The 23823-nt window shown below is 44.5% G+C and overlaps 1 protein-coding gene and 1 long non-coding RNA gene across 10 annotated transcripts in view; one reads left to right on the forward strand and one right to left on the reverse strand.

Moving 5' to 3' along the window:
• Nfib (nuclear factor I B) overlaps window positions 1–9099 on the reverse strand; it is a 216819-nt gene extending 207720 nt beyond the window's left edge. For 3 of the 6 annotated variants that reach the window (XM_006975993.4, XM_006975995.4, XM_042271352.2), the window contains exons 1-2: window positions 8097–8739; window positions 1618–2149 (exon numbers count right to left, since the gene is read on the reverse strand). In XM_006975993.4, coding sequence (XP_006976055.1) covers window positions 1618–2149; window positions 8097–8126 — 562 coding nt within the window. In that variant the 5' untranslated portion in view covers window positions 8127–8739. Of the gene's footprint in view, window positions 1–1617; window positions 2150–8096 lie in introns of all 6 variants that reach the window. The other 3 variants (XM_042271354.2, XM_076564434.1, XM_006975994.4) reach the window with 3 other exon arrangements.
• Window positions 9100–10821: 1722 nt separating this feature from the next.
• The window catches only part of LOC102920699 (uncharacterized), a 40043-nt gene continuing 27041 nt past the window's right edge, over window positions 10822–23823 (forward strand). The window contains exon 1 of one of the 4 annotated variants that reach the window (XR_006069474.2): window positions 10822–11675. This is a non-coding gene — a long non-coding RNA (uncharacterized LOC102920699). The remainder of the gene's footprint in view (window positions 11676–23823) is intronic. The other 3 variants (XR_006069471.2, XR_442727.4, XR_001577824.3) reach the window with 3 other exon arrangements.

The following is a 23823-nucleotide window of genomic DNA, read 5'->3' on the forward strand; positions in this document are numbered from 1 at the left end:
CACGGTACAGACCTTCCCTCCCGACTAAAGAGTGACATGGCCCCCTCTGCAAAACTTTCCCTTCTAACCAGTGACTTTCACAAGGGGTACAACACACAGTCGATCTAACACGTACACACAGCCCACCTTAAAATGTCACCTCTTAAGCAGCTGTCAACCAAATTGGCGTGTGTTGATGAGCTTTTATTTTTGGACATCAAGGATGAAAAATATGTTCTCCCTACCCATCAGTACTTAAATTTGGGTTCTTAGTACAGGGAAACAGCAAACGTGGATTTTTGTTTGTTAGGAAATACACTCCAACACTGCTATTTAAAAAATCAAAGTAAAAAATGCTGAAATGATACTCAAGTGTATCTCCAGAACTAAGTCAAGGGGCAATAAAGACAAAGGGCACACAGTAAGTACTGGAGTTCTGAGTCATAAGAGCAATTTTCTTATTTCACTTTTCTGGATGACAATAAAGTACACAGCAATTTATTAAACCCCACATTTATATAATGAGCATCGGGATAACTGTCTGCCACCTGGCTATCTGCAGGCCATATTCCCTCCCACCAGGCCAAGTTCGGAAATGACCCGCCATCTGTGGCAGCCCAAAGTTGAGGCCACTTTCGGGATGGTATTTTCTTAAGGGGACTTTTCCTGTGTGGGCTGTATCCTGACATACTGATTGGAAGAAAACAGAGTCAAAAGTCTCACCTACTTAAGAAAAACAGAAACAACAAAGAAACGTATCGCATCAACCCCCAAATCCCTGGCAACAGCACTGCCTATTTTGCACTGTCCAGGCAACATTTACAGCACTCTTTATCACGGACTTTAAACACGGGCCAGTATGCAGCCTCTGCATTCTTTTGAGATTTATTTCAAACCAGTGTAACCAGTCCCCTTTCTGGTTTGCTCTGTGATGCTCTCTAAAGAAAGCTGTGACTTCTTCCTTGGGAAGCATTATGAATTTGCATTCAAGTAAACTAATAATAGAAAGTGTTCCCAAGTCACTCTGGGAAAGTACTATAAATTATTTAAATTAGAGCTGCATTGCATTAAATCTACAGTGAATACTGCAAATCAAAAGGAACAGTTGATAGAAATATTAAAATTACACAAATCTAGGCCTCTGTCGGATATATATTTTGATAGTAGCCAGCTTGGACATTTTGTAATAGTCAATGCTAATTTGAGTTTTGGTACAAGCACCACTAGATTCCTGAACAAAGTTCATCTACCTCGTTAGGTAAGAGACCAGTACAAAGATTATTAAACAGCGCTTCGACTACCATCAATAAAGTTGCATTTTCAGAAGACGAGAGGAGATGAAGCCTAGTACAGAAAGTGGAGATCAATAAACTGCATTTCTGAGACTACTCTGTGTCTGTTTGTCCTTTGGTCCTTCTTCAAATGCAGAAGCCTATCCAGGTAGGAAAACTCCGTGTCCATTTTCATGGCTCCTACATGACCATGGACATGGAGTACAACTGGGCACATCCAGGTACCCAGAGAGGGCAGAGGACATCTGGAGGCCTCCAGGACACTCTAGCCCAAGCTAGACACCCCCTATCTGGAGGTGGATGGACAGTGTTTGCCGTGTTAGAAGAAAGAACAATCTGCTCCTACCTTGCTCCTGCACGTAGTATGCCAAAAACAAGTCAAGTTCCTTAACTGATACTGTGATGTGGTGCGGCTGGACACAAAGTGCTGGGTTTGTGCAGTGTGGGGACTTCATGAGCCGCTCGCCATCGGTACTCTCCAAAGGGATGCCTTTGAACAGGATCACCATGACTAGATCCAGACGCCAGACTTTGTCTGCCTGTCGCAGGCAGTCGATCCTCCTGATCTTACCCTTCTGGTCTGGATTGGATAAGACACAGCACGGGTGCTTCTTGCCAGTCACGGTGAGCACAAAGTCCTCCCGGTACTCCTGGCGGATGTCTTTGCGCAGTTTGGCCAGGAGACGGGATGCCCACTTCTGTTTGATTTCCGGCTTTTCGCTGAGCAGTTCATCTTTGACTGCCCTTTCTTCATCCTTTGACATTCGTTTCTCGTGCTTTTTAAAGTACTTGCGTTTTCGAGCCTGCAGGTTGAACCAAGTGTAGGCGATTGCACGGACGTGTGGGAGAAGCGCCTCAATAAATGGGTGGAATTCATCCTGCGGGAGGTGGGAAAGAAGAGGTGTGCAGTCAGTTCAGTTTCCAATGCTGAAGAAAAACAAAACAAAAAAAACGAAAGACACAATTCCACTCCCAATTCAGAACAAAAACTTATTTTAAAAAACAACATTATTTTCTAAGTTAAAATGAACAAGACATCAGGAGAAGAAGAAAATAAAGTATGCCCCCTCTCAACAAAAATTCACAAATTGGTTCTCCCTCCTACAGAGAAAATGTGGTTTTATTTTGTGTTTTCGCTTTGGTCCCATCCCCCCCATTCCCACCTCAATTTCATGCATCTACATCCTTTAAAATAAGGTGCTTGGCACCAGATTTAATATTTAAAGATTTGATTGACCAGCTAGCACTATGCAGTACCATTTGACAAGGAACACAGTGATTTTTTTTTTGCTTGTTTGTTGTTTTGTTTTTTGTTTTAAGCCGAGCAGAGCTTCTCAAAAGGCAGGAACGATGCCACTGTTCATTTCTCTTCTCTGTGCCATAGAAACACAAAGCATGTAGATGCTCACTGTAATGCCACACAGTTCCCGCTTTTGGAGCATGCTCTCAGCAAGAGGCTGCTGGTGGCACAAAGAGCATGCGCCATTAAACTTGATCCATTTTCTTATCAGACGTCCAACATTCCTACACTGAAACAGCACCATTCCAAGAGTGGTAACTAGAGAAACCGGTCTACAGTAAGGGAAAGTGGGCAAAGGACAGAGCTTGTCTATCAGTGTCCCGAACACAAGGTTTCCATACTTTGAACAGCACATTCTCTCCCTGCACCACCAACATTAGCTTCCAGCACACGCACGCGCACACACACGCGCGCGCACACATTCTCCCTGTCTTTCTCTCTCTCTCTCTTACATACACACACACACACACACACACACACACACACACACACACACACACACTTTCATTTTTAAATAGTTTTTAAAGTTGAAAACAAAATGACATGATGTTCTTGCCACCGCTTTCCTACAGACTCTGAAGCCCCACAGAGTCTGTTCGTTTGTTCACCGATCACATGAGTATGGCAATTATTCAAACCCCTTAAAAATCAATCTGAGGTTGAACAATGAAAAAATGGCAACTTGGCACCAACTTTCCACTCTTTGTTTCTCGGCATGCTGTGGCACGGTGACACCAGGAGTGCACCCGGGTCGTTTACTGCTTTTGTGGAATCTCTACAATTCATGTGCCACACAGATGGAGCATGGGACGGGACTGGGGCACACACATGCACGTGCCTGGGAGCCCACCAGTGTTTCAGTCACACAGTTCCCAACTGCCCTGCGAATTAAGTGGTCTACCTTGAAGGCCTGCATTTTTTTTCCTGCCTATTTTAAAGGGAGGGGGCCATCAGGCATTGCAGATCATCCCTACCTACAAACCTTTCTGCTGACTTCCAAGTGGAGTCAGTGTTTCACTACTTCCTGACTTAGGTAAAGCTGGCCATATAAGCTCAGGCCTACCGCTGTTCAGAGAAAAAGAGCAGCACCCCACACATGCACGCTCCATGAATGCAATAAGCCACGCACTGACGCAAAGGAGAACTCCACCACGACCATTTTTCTGGTCACTCTGACTGTTCTGTCATCCTAACCACAAAAGAAGTTTTCTCTAATAGGTTACATCCCAAGCCGGAATGGACTGGTTCGTGTTAGTTACTCTGAAGTACGTGGAGTAGTCAACAGTCCAGCAGAGTGACTAATTTCATAAGATAAAGGTGATCAAAGTAAACTAATGACACTCCAACAAAGGAGCTGCCCCCAAATTCCATATCTCCCAGGAAGCCTTTTTAAGATGAAATTCAAAGTTGGAGTGCAGAAGACTGCGACATGCTCACTGTCTGCGGCTCAGACCCAGAACAGGTATGTGACTCCCCTAATCAATAGCATGGTTATCAAGTGTTCTGACATATTGCCGACGACGACGACGAAGAATGAATCTGAATTTTATAATGCAGAATGCAGCTGATTACATCGCAGCATGAGGCATAGCCAAATGGCATGGAGGAAATTAAACCGATCAGTACTTTCCAGCAGAGATTTGAACAATTCAGTTACTATGTGAGCACATTAAAGGAGCCCATGGAAAGAGTTAAACCACAATCTGTTCTTTGTGTGGGAAGGCAGCCCTGCTCACAGCAACCACAGCCCATGATAAGACCTCCCTATCTCCATACACTGTCTGATGCCATGCTTTCAGCTCCCACTGTAACTGTAAAAACTTTGTTTATCCCCTCCCCTCAAAATACATGCAAAAGGAAAGTCTGCCTGCTCAAGGAAATGTGGACTTCAATGTGCTTTATGAACTCACTTCCTAGGATCTGACTTTTACTGTGATTTACTGATATGATTTTTAAAATGCATCTACGCTCTGTAAAAGAAAACCTTGAGGATGCAGAGGAAGGGTGAGCGTGCTCTGTCTCACTCCTTCGACCCTTACCATACTTTTAAAAATGCACCACTGTTTAATGGCTAGTAAGCAACCCAGGAATACTGAAGTACTTCGATACTTAAATACTATGTTCAGTGACATTTCATTTTCTTAAAAGGACATCAAACATAACTTTTGATTAAATAATTTTAAGATTTAATACTTGACAATAAACATCATCTATCATATAACAATTTTTAAATTTTAGATAATTGCATCACACCACCAAGATGCTAATTTGAAAGCTGAATTTGGAAACTCTTGGCCAGTTCACCAAAAAAAGAAAAAGTAAACAAACAAACAAAAAAAATTGTCCTGACTTTGCTGTCACTGACAGCAAATATTGTGTTAAAACATAACTTTTCTTTAGTGAGAAACAGAAATGGCAAACTTTCTCAGCCCACCAATTTGCCTTGATGTCTTTTGGAGCATCCATATTACGCATATTCAACTTTAAGTAGAACGCTTACTTGGTAAGAAGACACAGCGTCCCCAAATGATAATAAGTGGAGACAAGCAATATGTCACATATACTTTTGCATTCCGTGATTAAATGTCATCTTCCATGTGTGACTGCTTCCTAAAGCTGCACTATAATATATTCTTAATAATTTTAAATGACATGAATGTGGAACGTAGCTGTCCTCACATGGAAAAAATAAACAGGATTAAGGCATTCAAATATCCAACTAATAGACTGTCACAATTACAATAAGCAATTATCAAAATTATTTTTTAAATCAAAGCATGGAATTGATTTAAAGTCTCTATATTAAGATACATAGGCAAGCTCACTCTCAAGAATTTTCCTTAAAATACACTGACGTGTAGTGAAATGCTTTCCCTTATTAAACTTTCTGGAGTTGAACTAAATTGATAAAATAAATAGACAAGTTAAATTTTCAAATATAAACATAAAAATCTAATTTGACTAGATTTATTTATTTTTCTTCACAGAAACAATGATTTCATGAAAGGGTTGGAAAATTGGTCCAACATATCCATGGAAGAGTAAATACTGCCTGCTCTTGGAGCCTCATCACTTCATAACAATAAACCCTGAAAAAAATATTGAAAGAACTTGAATGACAATGAAAGAAAAACATCATCATGCCAACTGAAGTTTATATTAAAGGCTTATATGTAAATTAACAAAATATTAAAACATATAGATGTTTCTTTATTTTCCTTTTACTCATACTGGCCGACAAATGACGACTTGTGGTGATACTACACCAAATCAGGTAGCTAAATATCAAGTTTAATAGTAGAGTCATTTAAATTAAGGTTTTTTTAAAAACCTAAATGTGTTAATGTAACAACTGAGATACTTCTTAAAGTTTCTAACAAATTAACAATGTAGTTTACTTTGTATCTGTATGTCTCAAAACAGGTTGTAGGGCAGCTATCGCTCCTGTAACATAAAACTAAACTATTCATCTGATACAAAAGTAACACTTTTGTGCACTCTCACTTTTGCAATACCTTAAATGACCTACAAAGTCATAAAGTGATTATTAGTTGAGAAGTCTAAAACCCTAACTCCTTCTCTGGAACAGGCCTTAATTCCCAAAAAACGGTGCTAACACATCAACACAGATTTACACTGCTAAAATAACAAAGAATATATAGTCATCATTCTGAATGAATGTTGGTAAGTATGTATCCTTGAATAGCAATGCGATAGTTGGATGAGTGCGCAGTCTATGTCCCTAACATTCCATGTGTCAGGATTCTGCAACAGTAGTTTTAACATACACGAATTAATATGGAGTTGGTGACTTTTCCATGCTTATTTAGCGGAGATTAAAATTGCAATGCAATTGCTAGCAGTTTCCCAAAAACAAGGGTTGGAAATACAAATACAGAGACACACATGATTACCCAGTCCTTCCCAGGTGAGAACAAGCAAGGCCATACTTTGTGAAAGAAAAGCTTACTTTAATCTGCTTCCTTTGATCACAATGTAGAAATAATAGAAATGGTCAGGGTTTATCAGAAAGAGGGGGGAAAAAACCTCCTCATGAATAAATAAAAGTAACTTCTACAACTACAGGCAATTTGGTATACCTGAGACAATTCCATCATATTCATGGGTTATTATCATTCATAGCTTTTAAAATACAAATAACTCAACAACCCATTTTTCCAGTTTTGTTAAATTAAAGTGCACGTTTACTTGCTTAAAATAGCCATATCTAAGTTAATCATACTCAGATGCCAAACAAAATATAAACAATAAAAAATGTGTCAGCCAAAAAGCTACAGGGCTGTGTCCAATCACTGAATGCCCCTTATCATTGTTTTCATCTTCATTCACAATTTATGAATGCCGCAGTCCTTTTGAATCACAATGGTTTCTAATTGTCATACAATTGAAATCTTAATTATTTGTTCATTATAAAAATGCATCATAATATTAGATTTTTAAAAAACTAACACAACCAAAACTAAACATTTCTGTTTCGTTTCTATGACAATGTCAATGAAAATTTTCGATTACCAATCCAGATTCATACTCTTGAAAGTTTCAGTAAACTGTCCCATAAGTTTAAGGGTTTAATTAACTGCTGCAAATAACAGTTCTGGATTAGGCTATTTAATTCATTAGTTGGTGAGTTCGTTGGCTATCCATGAAAGGATGAAAGCGCGCCCAGGTAAGTCGCTCGATCTAACCACTTTTTCATTTGACCATCTGATTGCAAGCGATAGAAACTGGTTTTGGTTTTTAAGTATAAAGCCAGTGTTTTACCTCCTAACATTGTTCCTTAGACTTTAGGGCAATTTTTGAAATTAAAAAAAAAAATGATCTCACTTTTCTGATATTACTTTATGCCTTTCGAGTTATGTCCAAGTATCACCAAATTAACAAGTCTCACCATAAAACAAGCATGCCCTAAAAGTCCTAGACATTGACTACAACCAACTAAACTCTTGTCAGCTTAAAAATCGCCTCCGAAGTGCGGTCTCTGAAACCCCCAAGTGCGGGTAACTACAGACCAGGACTCTAGGTCCTCAAATACGCAAAGAAATGGGTCGCCGGGACCACCACCTTGGACTGGCGGCGTCACCAGCCCACTGTGGGCAGCAGAGTCCAGAGGCGCTCAGCCTGGCTCTCAGCCCTTTGCCCAAACTGGAGTCGCTCCACGCATACCGGCCAAAGAGTGGGGGTGCCGCCGCCGCTGCCACCATCTCCCGGGGGCCGCAGAGGGGCTCGGGCCTCTGGTCTCGGCCCTGCCCACCCCAGCAGCCTCGCCTGCCCAGTGCCGGCTCTCCCGGGCTCTCCCAGCCTGGGCGCGGGGCTGGGTGCGCGCGGCAACCGTGGTCCCACGCAGCCCGCACAGCCCACCGCAACTCCTTGCCACTTCACTAGGGAGACCGGGGTGTGCCGAGGTTAGGCAAAGCTGTTGAGGGTCTGCAGCACAAGAGCAAGAAGACACAACAAAGGCGTCTGGGGCCAGAGAGAAAGCTCGAGAAAGCGACCGAGACAAGTACCTGAGTGAGACAGATGGGAGAATACATCATGACTTCGCCTTAAAACGCACTTTCCCGGAGATGCCCAAGAAAATCTTCGAGAAGCAAGGATTTCATCTATTCATTTTACAGTCATCTGAGCCCAGCGATGCGATCAATCAGGACGGAGCTCTGCGCCGGATCACCGCAACTTCGCAACAAACCCAGTCCTCCTTAAATAGCCAAAGATTCAAGTTCACTCGGCGTGCTAGATTTCCCGGGGTGAAATCCAATCTACAGTTTTAACCCTCTTGCGGTCCGCGCGCGCCGGCCGAGCTCTCCGAGGCCGCCGCCGGTGCAGGCTGCTGGTCGCCGGGTTTGGGGGATTTGTTTTCTGTTTTGCAGTTGTTGTTGTTGTTGTTGTTGTTGTTGTTGTTGGGGGCTTGGGGTGCTCTGCTCGAGGGTTCGGTATGGGTTGGATTGGGGTGGTAGTGGATGATGAAATGCTTTTTAAAAAAAAAAAAAAAAAAGGCGGGGAGGGGGGCGCAGGAGGCCGGGCGGTGGGGAAAGCGAGGAGAATGTGTCACCGCGCTGGGAAAGTTCAAGGTTACCGCCTTGAACACTGCAGCAGGATCCGGGAGTGGCGATCGCAGGCGAAACTTTGCCGCGAGCCGACCATGTGTGTGCGCGAGGGGGAGCGCAAGCGAGTGCGCGCGGGTGGCGGGGCGCGCGCCGGAGAGGGCCGGGTGGGGGTGGGGAGGGGGGGGAGCAGGGAGAGGCCGGGGTGAGGGAGGGGGCGCGAGCGCGGAGCTCCCGGGCGGAAAAGACTTTGCTGCGCTCGGGCCCCGCTGCACAGCCGGCCGCCCGCCCGCCCGCCCGCCGCGCCCCACGTCTGACCCGCCGAGCGTGGACGCCGCTGCCGGTGCCGCTGCCCACAGCCCACGGAAAGGATCAGAAGGACCTCCTGAAAAATTCCCAAACGATCGATCCCGCTCAGCTGCAAACTCCTCTTTTCTGTTCTGGGCGCTTTCCCCCCTCCCTCTCTCGCTTTCTTTTCTTGAAAAACTTGCAAGTTGAAAGATTCACCGGTTCCACCCTCTGGACCCCGCTCGAGCTCTCTCCAAATCAGACTTAAGGATTGTTTTATTATTTAATTACACAATCACCGCTTTACTCCTCCTCCTGCAAACGCGCGTTCCTTTTGCACCAGCCTCTCCACACCCCCCGCCCCCCACCTTCCTCCTCCTCCCGCGCGCCTCCCCCAGCCCTCGCGTCTCTCCCCCTCATTTGTTAAAGGTATCGGACCGGTGCCACAGTACTGGGACTTTTTTTTTCCCCCCTCAAAAATAGCTCTGCCACCCTTCGTGCACCCCCGAAAACCCGCCCAGAGAGAGGTATTTCAGTGCTCGCTGCAGACGCTCAAGCCACGAGAACATCCTAATGGGAGAAGCCCTGAGCCGGTCTGGGCCCGAGAAAGAAACGAATGGAAAATTCCCTCACACCCAGGCTGCCCTGAGCTGGGGCTAGGGCGCCGACTCTAGCACCCCAGGCGGCTGCAGGGAGAGGGCGAAGGTGGGGGCCCGGAGTGAACTTGGCCTCCTGGAGTTGGGGCGCACTGGCACTGAGACAGGGGCGCGGCGGGAAGCCCAGCTCGGAGCCCGCGCGGGCGAGCGGGGAGGGGCGGCGGGGTCCCTCCGGGTCCCCCCGAGCCTCGCCGCGGCCGCCCGCCCTCCCCCCTGCGCTCGGTGCACGTGGCCGCGCTCGGAGCGGGAAGGCCGCGCTGCCGCCACCGCTCGCCCCTCCTCTGCGCGCCCGGCCCCTCTCCTCCTCCTCCTCTCCTCCTCCTCCTCCTGCCGCGCTGGCCGCGTCCCAATCCCCACCCCCAGGGCCCGGGGCGCCGGCGGAAAGCGGCTCCCTTCCCGCGGGGGTGCGGGCAGGGCGGGGCCGAGGCGCGCCCGGGGCTGCGGGGCGGGAGCGCGCCGGGTGCGTGTGTGCGGCTGCGGCCCTCCGGGGCTGCTCCCGCCGGCGCCCCGCCCCCCCCCGCCGAGTGAATGAACTTGATTCCTGGGACCCAGGCGGCGGCCGAGCCCGCACCCCCATTCGCGCGGGCACTCTCTCCCACACACACCGCCCCCCAAATTCCGGGTTTCCGCTAGGGGTGGGTGGGGAAGTGGAGGAATCAAAGGCTGCCCAGACAATGGAGAAAGAAAAAGTGAGCGCCCGGGGCTCCGCGTCGACCTAGCTTGGGGCCGCCGAGCGAGCGTTTCCAGGCCCCCCGTGGCCTCCGGCTCCCACCCTGTGCCCTGGACTTTCCCCCTCAACTTTCTCCGGTCCTCGAGCTTCTGACCACCGTGCCCTCCCCCAGAGGACCTGAAAGAACCAGTGACTTTTTCCTTCCCCAAGTGGAAGTTACCCACATCAAGCATTTCACAACGACACATCAAGAAAAGTAGGCAGGTTCAAGTCAACCATGAAATGGTCACTTTTTAACCCCGTCCTGTCCTCATTAGGGAAATGCTCAAACACAGTCCGTTTTCAAAAAGCGCTCTTAATGAGGCGAGCTTGCCAAGTCTACCAGCTGCAGCCCCTGTAAACCAAGAGCCCGGTGAAGAAAGGCGCAGGGGGTGGGGAGGCCAGGAGGCGGGGAGGGCCCTGGGTCTAGGAGGACAGGTAAAGTCGGGGAAACTGTGAGAACACGGGCGAGTTAACCCTTTAGGGCACGCGCCGCGGGGAGTGGCCTCCCTGCCCCCGCTGGGCAGATCCTCTAGTTAGCGTTCTGACAACGTTAATTTCCTTTGTACCGGTCATTTCTTCTTCTTGAAAAGCTGGGATAAAGTTGACAGTCTTTATAGATGAAAGGAGGTGACAATCGGGGTTAATCCAAATAAATACTCACTTCTCTCTCATAAATTTTAGGCAACTTCATCTTAACTTTTAAAAGAAAGAAAGAAAGGGGGAAAGGAAAGGGAAAAAAAACAAAAACGAACAATCCCAAAGCATCAGTTTGTACAGAACTGCATCCCTTTTCTCACCCTCACCAGATTCTGCGGGAGGGGGCGGGGATGCTCCACTGATAATACCAGCTTTAACTACTGGAGTTTCCCTTTGAACAAATATTCAATTTAACTGGAGTTAATTTACCATAAAAGACATTCCCCTTGGCACGAATGCACTCATGTCCTTGAACACACCTCTTTGAATGCCTGGACTCTTACAGAAGCCATTATTCCGGGGTCTCTTTAAAAATCCAGTGCCCATCTCTCTGCTTCCCTCCCTCCCTCCCTCCCTCCCTCCCTCCCTCCCTCCTCTCTACACCACCCCCAGCGAAATCCTGGCACCCAGAGAGCACTCTTTTCAGCCAGAGCCCAGAACCAGCCGTTGTCCCCTGGCAAAAGAGGCCCAGTGCTGGGTCCTGGGCAAGTGTCTCCAAGACATCTCTACATTTCTTTATCAGTCTTCTGTCCCAACAGAACCTATTTCCTTCTGCCACTAAAACTAGGTTGCCTCTAAAAGTTTCTCACAAGCTTATAAAAAAAAGACAAATGAGAAATTGACACCATTATGCAGAAGAATTCAGAAAAGCAGCAGAGCACCAGGGCAGAGAAGCAGCGTCAGACACAGGTAAGAACCCGCAGAGCCCAAGGTTCCAGGCCTCCCAGGCCCATCCCCGAGAGGCGCAGCACTTTCAGGTGTCCCATGTCTGTGTTGGTACAGGGCTGATGGCCAGGGTACATGCTGATGGCCACAGGGGATGCTTTGTAGTTAGGGGTTTGGGTTTGTTTCCAGGAAAAGGCAAATGGAAGAAGCAGAAACAGTAAGGTGAGGAAAAGCAAGAGTGAAGAATGAACAATAGATACCCGGGAAAGAAAGGCTTAGGGATGCTGGGTGTGGAAGGCTTGGATTTTCAGACCTGGGAGTCAGGAGGGCTGACACCTCCTGGTTCCAGCTCTGCTGCCTGCCCAATGCTCAGGTCACTGTAGGCCTTCCCAGGAAGAATCCTAGGAGAATGCTCTTGGGAAATCTGGGCTCCTGGGGCCTCTGCTTTCTCGGCTCTCTCAGCACTTGTCAGCCCTCCCCCCCCCCCTTTTTTTTTTTTTTTTTGAGAAACAGCACCCTTTTCGAACCCAAGAGGGAGGATAGAAAGGATGGATTGTAAAGTATCTGTCTTTTAAAAAGTAGGGCTCAAGTTGTTCTGAAAAGTTTCTGGTTTTGTCAAAATGGGCCAAACACCCAGACTTTGGCCCTTGCCTCTTGCAAACCCTCTGCTCTCCCTTTCTTGCACTGGGAGCTGTGTGACAGGCCACCTACACTAATCTCAAATCCTGCCCTCTCAGCTACAGGGAGATCTGTTGTCATGTTCCTAACGATCTATTCTCTGCGGCCACATTAGGGGAAGGTGTTCTTTTCGGACAGAAAAGTTTATTTGTCTAAAAGAAAACTCAGGGCTTCTAGTGGCTGGGTTCTCAAAACCCAATTGTATATTACAAAATACGCATTGCCACCCGGGTTGAGTCTTCCCTGACCTCCAGGGAGGTATCTGACATCTCAAGTATCTCCTGATAGTGATTTTTGTTTGGTTTCTTTAATCTTTCTTCTTTTTAAAGACACTGCAGAGACAGGTTGCAAAGCCTGGGCTATTTCATGTCAGGTTTCCCCGACCTTAACAAAGCTGTCATTTTCAGTCTACACCACTACTTTTAGTTTTTGGCTCTTGCATATGATTTGTGGGGAGGTTCAACAATCCCATACACCCTAGCTGCATGGCCAGTATCAATGTTTAAAAACTAAATACAAAAGAGACATGTGACCTTCTGACCCCGGGAAGCAAGCTTGCAGAATTGCAGGTGTCCACTGGGTCAAACCCGGGGACCTTTCTGTCCTCCAAATGTAGCCTGGAAAACATAGATTTATATCCACCAGCAACAACACGAAAACTCTCCCCCCCCCAAAAAAAATGCATATATAAACAGCCAGCAGCACGTGCTAAGAGTGTCTGTGCGTGACAGGAACTGCAGAATCATGCCCAGCTCTCTGAGCCTTCAACCACTGCTCGCAAATGAGGGGAGCAATTTTCCCCACTGGAGAATTCACAAACTGGTTAGTCTCCCCACCTATTTATTGCCAGTCCTCTGCTTTTCAACTGAAATGAATAAATAACCTTGGACTTTTCTTCCCTCCTCTGGGAGCTGTTTGGTCTCCCCTGAGGACAAAACTAAATGAGAAAAAATGACGCTGTTAATAATGCCGCTGCTGAAATGCCTGTATGTAACTATTAAAAAGAAATCCCACTAAGCACGTCTGCCTGAGGAGCACGGTTGTTGGCTGTGTGCAACTCTGAATGTGAAGGAGGACCAGTCCAAAGGCCTTCCCGGGGGCTCACTAGTTACCAGTTCTCTACAGAGACGGATCCCGTTCAGCAAGAGATTCCCAACCTGAAAACATTTGCTCCTGGGCTACAGAGACCGCAGCTGGCCTGCAGCTTTTGTCTGATTTATTCTGAACTTCCAAAATTCCTGTCACAGTTGCCTGACTTGGTGCACAGCATTTCAGAGGTTACACACACAGTGATGTCTTATCTGCTGATGCTGAAGCCTTGGCCTTTTCAAAATACTTTTTCTTTACATCATTTTATCTGGAAGAGTAGATTTGCAGCTCATCTACATATGCTGTGACTTGTGAGGATGGGCATTCAGGTGTGTCTAAAACACCCAAGTAGTCTTCACATTGTCATGCTAGAGGTGGCCGCAGGCTGTCTTAAACGTCTGGGGCCCTTTCTCTGAAGCTTTTTTTAAAAAGCTGCTACTCGATTTCAAAATCAAAATAATGCACAATAGGGGGATTTTTTTTTCCATTTAAGTTTCAAATGAAAATGTAAGAAGTGAAAAGAGAACACAAACAACTGGGCCTAAACAAAATAGATATTCAGAAAAATTATCTCTGACCATTTAAAGAACACAACAAGCTAGTCAATTTCAAAGCAATGAATACTGTCAAATTATGTGATGCATGCCACAGGAGTCTAAAAACAAAGTTACAGATGTGCATGACATCACATCCACTCGAAATTATGCTGCTGCTCAGTCTGACCATATTAAAACTAAATGGATGCCTATGTCGTCTAAAGAATAAAATGAATTAATTCTGGACATCAAACAATGAATCTGTCACCATTTATTGTATGAAACACTCAGCTAATCAATTTCCTGTTAAAATAGCTTTCAACAATACTTGGCTTTAAAATTCATCAGGGCCAGTAAAAACCTTTGCCCAGTGCACAAGAATGCAGCCCTGACCACGGACGATAATTACCATTCTAATACTTTTATTGCCCAAGCGCTTTTGCCTGGGCTCCCCATCACCAGGCAGGAATCTGCAGTATATTGTATCAGTGAGTTGGAGTGTTTGACCTTTGACCAGATATGATTTAATAGGGACTTTTCAGCGCTGGAGCTCTCTCCATCCCTCATACCATTAAATAAAAACATTAAACCTCAAATGTAAAACTGGAAACCACAACGTTCTGCGTTTCACAGCCCTTTGCAGTTTTTTCTTAAGCTGCTCAGAGGTCAGCTTCTTGGCCTCACAATACACATCCCAGTACAGTAAATGCACTAGGAAGTCACTCATTCTGATTTTGATTAAATCCCCGGCCCCTCCTCACATGCACACATGCACCCTGCTTATTTACACGTGCATTCTTTTTAACCGCAGAAGCATGCGTGTATGACTTTCTGGACTTACTCCACTTTAGGGCTGATTTAAATGTCTGTTCAAATATGGGTTCAAAAGTTAACGCCCCCCCCCCACTCCGGTTGGAAGTTATAGTTACAAAGGAGGGTGCTATAAGACCCGTTCAAAGAAAGTCAGTTAATCTTGTGTATTTTGGCGCCTTTTCCCTGCCAGCTACTGTACTTGAGGGAGTAAGGAAAACCTGGAGATCTTGTCTGTCCTGTCTCAAGTTCAATGGCAGTTCTTCCAACCAGGAGGGGAAGATGGCCATGTTCACAGCCCTAATAATAATTCAGATCACGCCACCTCGGCATCTTGTGTCAAAGTCGAAACTGGCTTCCCCGCCCCCTTAAACCTGAAAGCTGCCAAGTCCTCACACATTCCGCATTCAACCACAACTTAATGGATGGGATACTGTGCATTAAAATGTGTCCCAGACTCACTGTCGGAGAGGACAAGGGAGAAGGCAGGCCCACAGACAACACACATGGATTTAGGCAGAGGGGGATCTTAGGCTAGGGCAGAAAACAGTGGGGTGGGAAAAAGACGCATTAAACGGAGCAGGAAGAAATCCATCATAATCCTTTTTTTTTTTTTTAAGAGTTGGGGGTGCTGGAGAGAGAAGAAATTGTTAAATTCCTTGCCGAAACGGGGTGTGGATGAGTGAACTAAACTTTAGAATGACACCAATTTTAAAAGCTCTTAACACAGCAATGGGAGCTAAATAAAGCTTTCTGCATTTGAAAACGCACTTGGAACAAAGTGGTATCTTGTGATGAAGTAAAGAGTGCTTTAAAAAAAAAGGAATGAGCTATACGGGCAACTAAGTATTATTTATTTTTGTTCTTGTTTTTGTGTGTTTTTTTTTCCAGTATCATAGAGAGATAGGGAGAATGTAGACCAAAATAGGAAGGAAAAAAAAATCCGGATTCCGCGCTGTTTCGATTTAGTGTAATTCACTGATTCCCGCCATAAGTGTATTAAAGTTGCCAACGCTTAGAAAATACTTATTTGCATTAATTCCGAAAATTCAACACTATCGTTCAACCTTTAAAGCAAAATATGACACTTAAAAAGGGAATAAAACAGTAGCTTTACACAGAGAGACAGGAAATAAATTGTTTGCGCGGGGTTGGGGGGGGGGGTTGCAAAGGACGAACACGGAACGCAAACAAGACCAGTCGTTTGAAAGCCACATACCATCGTACTGCACTACACAAAACAGATCTTGAGTGTCCAGAAGCCTGGGCCGCAGACTTCACGTTTCCCAGTTAGAAATTTGTAGTTGTGTTTGTGTCTCTTTTGTGTTAAGGGTTGTTTTTTTTTTTTCGGGGGGTGGGGTGGGTGGATGGACAGTTTTGGTTTTTGTTTGTTTTAAAGCAATCCCGGCATAGTCTTGATTTTTTTTTTTTTATGTTTTCTGCACTGCCACACTTCTTGGCCCAAGAAGAAAAGCAGGTCGAGGTGAAGTCTGGAAACAGGCTGCCCTCAGCGTAGAAACCCAGCTCCGGTTGCTCGCCCCGGCGGAAGACTCTCGGCCAAGTCCCACGCGGTGTGCAGGGTGTGAGTGGGTCTGTGTGTGTGTGCATGTGCGTGTGTGTGTGTCTGGGTGTGTGTGTGTGGGTCTGTGGGTGTGTGGGTCTGTGTGTGCGTGCGTGCCTACGTGCGTGCGTGCTCCAGGGCGAACGGTCTCGCGCGGGCCTTGCCGCGCTGGGATTGGCCTGGCCTCGCCGCCCGGGCCTCCCGCCCCGCAGCCCCGCCCCGCCCCGCCGGCCCGGGCGCGGGAAACCGCTCTTCGCTTCCGCCTGGCGGCGGGAAGGCGCGGGGGAGGAGGAGCTGCGGGTGGGCGGGGCCTCGTCGCGGGGGGGCGTGGCGCCGCTGGGTGGTGGAGCCCTGGGTGCTCCCCAGCCTGGCGCTGGGTGCTGCGGTTCCCTGCGGATTCCCCTCCACGTGGCTGGCGCCGCTACCCGGGCCTGGCTGGTTTCCGTGCAGACGGAGTCCTAGAGGCCCCTTTCTCCGCGGCCTTAGCTTTCAAGAGCTCGGAGTTGGGTGTGTGTCGCTTAGATGGTGCAAGAAACTGGCAGAGATGAGCGATAGTACTTGGGAGAGAAAGCAGAGAACCCTGACTCCTGGTCTCCAAAGGGGATTGGATAGTGCGTTAACGTTCACAAATAAACCTGCTTTAATGCGTAGTTTTGAAAGTTAAATATATGGGGCGGGGGGATGCCTGGATTTAAAGTAATCTAATTATTTTCGTCTTGAGTACACTTTGGTACTTGTGTGGTCAACATTTAAGGATCAAGCAAAGTCGATATAAATTGTGCTTGAACAACATGTAAGGTTTTAAAGATAAAAATATAACATTAGCCATACATGCACTTAGTTACTAACCCACATGTGTTTGGAGATTTTATTACAAGGATCCTAATTATGTAATTGCTCAACAGGCAACAATAGCTTCAAATAGCCTCTAAAAACCCTGTTCAATTATATGATTACCAGTGAGACCAAAATCACCCCCAATGAATTGTTCTTATCTCTGCTAAATGTGAACATGTCCATATTTCAATTCCAATTATGTTTACCCTCAAAGTTCTGACGACCTTAAACAATACTGTTAAGGTTCACAGTCCCTACAATATACACTGTAAATAAAGAAGACATTTAGCCTGATTACAAAAAAAACATTCCCTTCCCATACACACATATGCATATATGGATGGTGTTTGGCTGTTCATGCATGATGACATAGAAATTCTCAGTGCTATTATTGATCCAAAAAACAAACCAAAAGGATGGGTTACCCAATTAACTTTTATAAAATGCACCATTTTTAAAAATGGGCTGTTTGTTAGCCGGGCGGTGGTGGCGCACGCCTTTAATCCCAGCACTCGGGAGGCAGAGCCAGGCGGATCTCTGTGAGTTCGAGGCCAGCCTGGGCTACCAAGTGAGCTCCAGGAAAGGCGCAAAGCTACGCAGAGAAACCCTGTCTCGAAAAACCAAAAAAAAAAAAAAAAAAAAAAAAAAAAAAAAAAAAAAAAATGGGCTGTTTGCTGCATGTTTAACAGTTCCCAGTGCCCCCTCCTCAAACACCAACAGGGTGATGTATATGTCTACATAGCTACATAGTTCTTAGGAAGGTAGATGAACTACTAGCAAAGAGGATAGAACACACGTGCATCACCAACACACTCAGCTCTAACTTCTGAGGGAAATTTTTCCTTCAAGGTCTACCTTGCTCCATTCCATGTTAAGTGATTTTAACAACTTAACCAGTGTGGCCATAATTCACTTGCCAATTCAAGTGACATACAAACAAATTGCTTTGCATTCTAGGATTTACTGATGATAGTTTTGTGGTCAAATGTATCTGTGAAGCATTCCAGACCAAATATACAATGTGAAAATTTCAATGAGCTAAACGCAAAAGGATATAAAGCAGGGGAGGGGGTGTTTCAGACAGCCAGTGTTACCAGGGCTCTTGGAGTGTGCCACAGGAGACATCTCCGGTTACTGTTTGAAATCCATAGCAAACTCCCAACCTTCTCAACCTCTACCTCATGCAAAGAAGAAATGACATTGTAGTAAGAATCTAATTTTGTTTAGGAAATGTCTTAAGCAAAAAGAAAAAGAAAAAAGTGATGGGGGAAGAGGAATGTTCCCCACTCTTTTTATGACATGGAAAGATATAGCGCTCATTCATGTCACCTATCAGGAGATTTCTTCCTAAGCATATTCTTTAGTGATAAAATGTACCCTTGCATGTCACCTTCAGGCTTCTGTAGACTATCTTTTTCTGTCGGCATGTCATTCCTTCCTTTCAACATGTGACGGTTATGAGAATACTTGTTCCTATGCCGATCACTCTTCTGCCTGTCAAATATGCGCACAGCATCATTAGATGATGCTCCGAATTTGCAAAATAAGGAGATAGATTTTCAAGTGTGTCGCACAGAAATCTCTTACAGATTTGTGTTCACCTCAGTGCATTGTCAATCCTTCCACTGGCAAGTGATTATCATCTTTTGATCTACATTGCTGATTTTCTGGGTTTTATATTTGGAAACATAGAAGTACGAATTAGGAATGTCTTAGTGGAGGTGTCTCTTTTTAAGTGATGTTCCTGGAAAACCTTTCCAAAAATATAACTAAGATTTCATATCTTCTTATATTCATTTTTAAAAGAAATTATAACTAATTACTATTTTTAAAAAAATCACTGTCCAATGACCAATGCTGTTTGATCATTTTGAATCTAGGGACCATCTCGCTAAAATTGCAGACAATTCATTCCATAGTACTTATTGGGGGCTTCTAGCAAGTTCTCACTTTAGATTTTTTTCTGGTTCTTCCTAAAGCCAATTAACTGATAATGCAGTTTCTGTATGTGTTCTTCAAACTAAGAAGTTTTTAATATGCTAACAACATCTGTGTGTTTATCCCTCAGAATAATTGCTAATTATTTCCCAAAGCTATGTATTATTACAATGCTTTATGTTATAATTGAAGTAATTCCTCTGCCCCATCTAAACCAATAATTTTCAGTCATTGCTCCAAAGGTGTTTATTTGTCTTCTCTAGTTCCCAAAAATATAGGAAGCATATTTTTATTACTTTATATTAGTAAAAGGAATATACTAATTTATTAGATTATACTTAGTCTTTTGTTTCACCAGATATTTGAGTTTAATGTACATAATAAAGTAAGTGGAATATTTAATACTCAATGTTAAATCAAACTTACATCATTCTACAGATAACTAGATAGTTATTTGGAATTTATATAAAATCTTGGAAATATACAATGTACTCCTTATTGCCTGCAGGCAATAGTTTTAATTATTTCTTTGTTATTTCAAAGTATTTAGAAAGATTGAAGCCTGGGTATTTACAAAGTGCCAAATTTAAGCATTTTGTTTGAGACAGGAGCTATCTGTCCAGGTCTTATCAAGGGGAAGAGAATGCATATTACACGTAGTACCCTGCGAGAGGAAAAACCAAGTCTAAGTCACAGTTTCAATCAACTTTTTATTTTTCATTGTTTATAGCAACCTTTAACTATAACCTGTTAGGCCTCTTCTGTAGACACTGGTTGTAAAAACAGTGTCTTTCCCACAAGAAGTAGTTACTCATCCTTCAGAATTATATCTGCAGAGAACTTCAAGGGATTTCTATCAAGCCTCTTCCAGTGGAGCTGAAACTCCACACTGCCCAGGACACACGGAGTCATTGTGTAGCCACAGAGAGTGTGGGTACAAAAATAAAGATCCGCATGCAGTGTTCTTCCACTCGCTGCACGCTGCACCTGTGCACACATCGATCTGATGACATCTGCCAGCACAATAAATCTCAGGGGGTTGTGGTGTCATCAAAAACCTGAGACAGTGGTATGGCTCACAGCCTTACTTACCAACCCCAGGCTATAGCCTTGTTAAATTTCACAGGCTAAACAGAGACCAACAAAGACCAACTAGGACTCATTCCACACACTCCAAAAGCAGGTTAAAGTGGTTTTTTAAAAAAAAAAAAGCCTGTAAATTATGATTCAATATGTGAAAAATCTGCTTTCAGATTCAACAGTGGCAAATCAATGTCTTCTGGCTTCAAAAAAAAAAAAATGTATGGCAATTGTTAAGAATTCTCTATTTAAAGTATCAATCATTTCTTAGCCTACTTGTGTTTTTAAGATTTCCTTCAAAAAAATGAAGCATGTGCAATTAAATCTTGCTTACACTCTCATATAACTAGAATTTTAACTATCAAAATGCCTATAAAAATAGGGAATAGATTTGAATTGGTTTCACTGTAATGATGATCAAATTGAGCAAAGAAAAAACAAAAACTTTCTTGAAAAATTTTTTTTCAGAATATCTTATGCCATATGTAGGGTTTCTGAGACAACTAAATTACTAAGGTATTTTGGGGCTTTTTTTTTTTTTTTTTTTGCCATTTCCAAAAAATCAGAGTTGTCTGGCAATCTGAGTACCAGTAAGACAACAGGATAGGAGGAAACAGTAGGCATTCTATTATCCTTCAGCATCAGCCTGCAAAAGGACCCTCCTGAGGTTTTTTTGCATAGTGGGTCACTTGAAGTAAAATCAGCATCAAATTCTATGAGTCCAAATACTGTAGTCAGTTATCTCCAGTGTCACACATTCCTAGTGTCATTTCACATTGCCCATTGCTTAATAAGATCAATAATCACACTCTGTGTCTTTTATTCCCTAGCTCAGAAAGTGTAAGTGCAGGCTGGGAGTAAGCACGGGGAAGCATGAGCTGCACACTGGTGTGGGCCCATTGCTTGCTGAGAAGTGCTGTAAGTGGAGGGCAGGGCTTCGGAGGGACTCTGCATTTATGATACAAAGGGCTGTGTGGGGATCTTCTCTTCCAAATTTATTTAGAAAAGAGTCAAGTTCACATGGGGTCTTCTGAAACCCTCCGCACAGACTCCTGAAAGAATAAGCCATGGTTTTCTGCTCACTTTACAGGCAGTTGGTGTGGGTTTGTAGAATGAAAACAGTCTTAATAGAAACCAAAGACAATTTTAATTAGGGACAATAAGTCAGCTGCTCTTCCCTCCCGGACTCTCTTCCCCGGCCACTGAAACAAAACCAAATCCTCTTCAAATACATTCAGAAGCCAAACCAATAACATTGGGAAAATTTTGATACCACTAGACTACATATTAGGGAATTTTTTTCCCCCAGACAACAGGAAGAGAAGGAGCAGAGAGAGGAGCAGTGGGAAGCGGGGAACTTAACTTCAGCACACAGGCTAACCAAGTGTGTGACTAGTGGCGATTGCTTCTCTCGACTAAAGGTTCAATGATGATCCACAAGCGATACAGAGTCGGGAAGAAATACAAGCTTCAAAAACACCTGGTTCATTCCTTGTCTATTTCTCTTTTGGTCTTTCTAGTCCCACCCTGCATTACCATTTCTTTTACCATTGTGTTAAAAAATAGTATTATAAAAACAAGAACAACGGTACTTTGCATGAATAATCAACAAGATGAAAAGAGGCATCCAATTATAATCCTAGAACATAAAAACTGTTTCATTTGGGCAAATTTCCAATAGGTACTTTTATCTATAGTATTTGTCTATTTACAAACCTAAAGTGAACGGCATTTTGTAACTTTTCCATTCGGCCTTCTTTTGCATTGGTGAGAATCGTGTATGCTTACAAAGGGACAACACACAGAAGCTAGAGGGTAGTTTGGAGAGTTCTAGATAAGACTAAGGAACCAAACCAACACCCCCCCGGGGGTTGTTATTGTCAAAATTAATTGTTAAAGTTTAAAATAAAGCCTGGAGACTTTACATAAAAATATAAACATACTGATACCCTTGAAAGGGGGATGGTGAATATCTGTGTGGGCCAATACTGCCCAGCCAAGAGGCTGCAACAGAGTATCCACTGGCTCTGTGATGAGCCTTGGTCTCCTTAGTCCCCATTGGTCCTGGTTCAATTACAGTGTCCCACTTTCCTCCTCTAGCTGACAATCTGAGAGCTACCTGGCCAGCTTATGATTGCTGAGCTGGTTAGTAACAGTGCCAGCATCACAGGAAAGAGCTCCTAACCCTGAACAACTGCTCAGGTTGTCAGGACGTAATTCAGAGAAGGTGGGCATGCGGGTCCCAAGTACCAATGTGCACAGCCTCACCAGAATGACCATGGTCACAAGCTCCTTCACAGATAAAATGTCCAAGGGTGTCACCACCTCTCTAGCTCCTGGTCACAATTAATGGTAAAAATGTTCATAGACATATGACCCCGTGAACCATGGGCTTGTACACAGTGGGGCCTTTCCTTTCTCTTGTTAAAAACTAAAGAGCAGAAGGTAAGCAGCGAGGATAGTCACTTAATGGGAGTGGCACTACATCTTCTCTAAGTAGTACAGGAAACACCTAATGAAAAAATTATACTTTGTAACAATCCTGTCAACCTAATGGAAAATAGATACTTTGTAACAATCCTGTCATAGCGCTGTCTTACAGATAATCCCCGTCCCAGAAAATATGAAAACCGCATCCCTCTAAAGAGGGATTTTCTGAGCTTTAAACCAGGACTCATGGTATAACCAAGAACTTTTTTTTTAATGGACTTAAGATTTGAACAATTTTACATAGAGGTTTTTTTTTTTTTTTAATCAGTCAGCAATAGTTTTAGTAAGTGGATAAAAATCCGCTTTGGTGACAATCACTGCTACCTTGTAGCTACTATTAAAACATCCCCTACAGTCCACATTTGCTCATGGAGTTATTCTTCAGAAGAGAGACCCAATTTCTGGGTATCGGTCCCCAGTGTTCTCCAGTGGACTTGAGGATTCACATCCAACATGGGAGCCAACTATAAATAATTGAGAAGCTCATACATTATGTATGCCCTAGGGCTACGGTTACCTTCTTGGAGGGTGCAAGGCAGTTCCATGTCCCACCAAGCTCCAGGCTTGTTGGCAGAGCACTTTCAATGGCCTTTGCTGTTGCAGTCTGGACACCGTACCAGAACAAAGAGATCAGACCCTCTGCACCCTTTCCCTGAGGTCTGAAGACAGGCTTACTGGGGAGCATTTTAAGTAACACCTACAAACTGATCTTTTCCTCTAGTGTGGTCCCTTTAGGCTAACAGCAGCACCTTCGTTAAGCAAGGTCTCCCTAGGGCAACAGTTTTCCCAATCTTGGGTTGAAAGGAGTGTTGTGACAAGTGATCGAAATGATCGTTTTCTCAGGTGTAACCCCACCTCTGCTCTGTGCTGGGTATGTTTCACTGATTGTCTCAACTCCTTCAGAAGTGAGGAGCCTGAGGCTTGGAAAAGAAAAGTAAGCTAGCCCACCAAAGGTCACTTTTATCAGGCAGGACTGATGAAATGAAACAACCCTCCTGACGGGGCAGTCTGCAAGCTGGTTACCACTGGAGGCTGGTAGCCAAGATCAGAGGTGCCTTGGGAAGCTGTGCACATGCCTTTGAGAGACTTTATCACTCTTCTTTTGAAATTATCTTTAGGACCCCAGGCACATTCTTTAAAACATTATCAATGA

The sequence above is a fragment of the Peromyscus maniculatus genome, chromosome 2, assembly GCF_049852395.1.
Source record: "Peromyscus maniculatus bairdii isolate BWxNUB_F1_BW_parent chromosome 2, HU_Pman_BW_mat_3.1, whole genome shotgun sequence".
Classification (NCBI taxonomy): domain Eukaryota; kingdom Metazoa; phylum Chordata; class Mammalia; order Rodentia; family Cricetidae; genus Peromyscus; species Peromyscus maniculatus.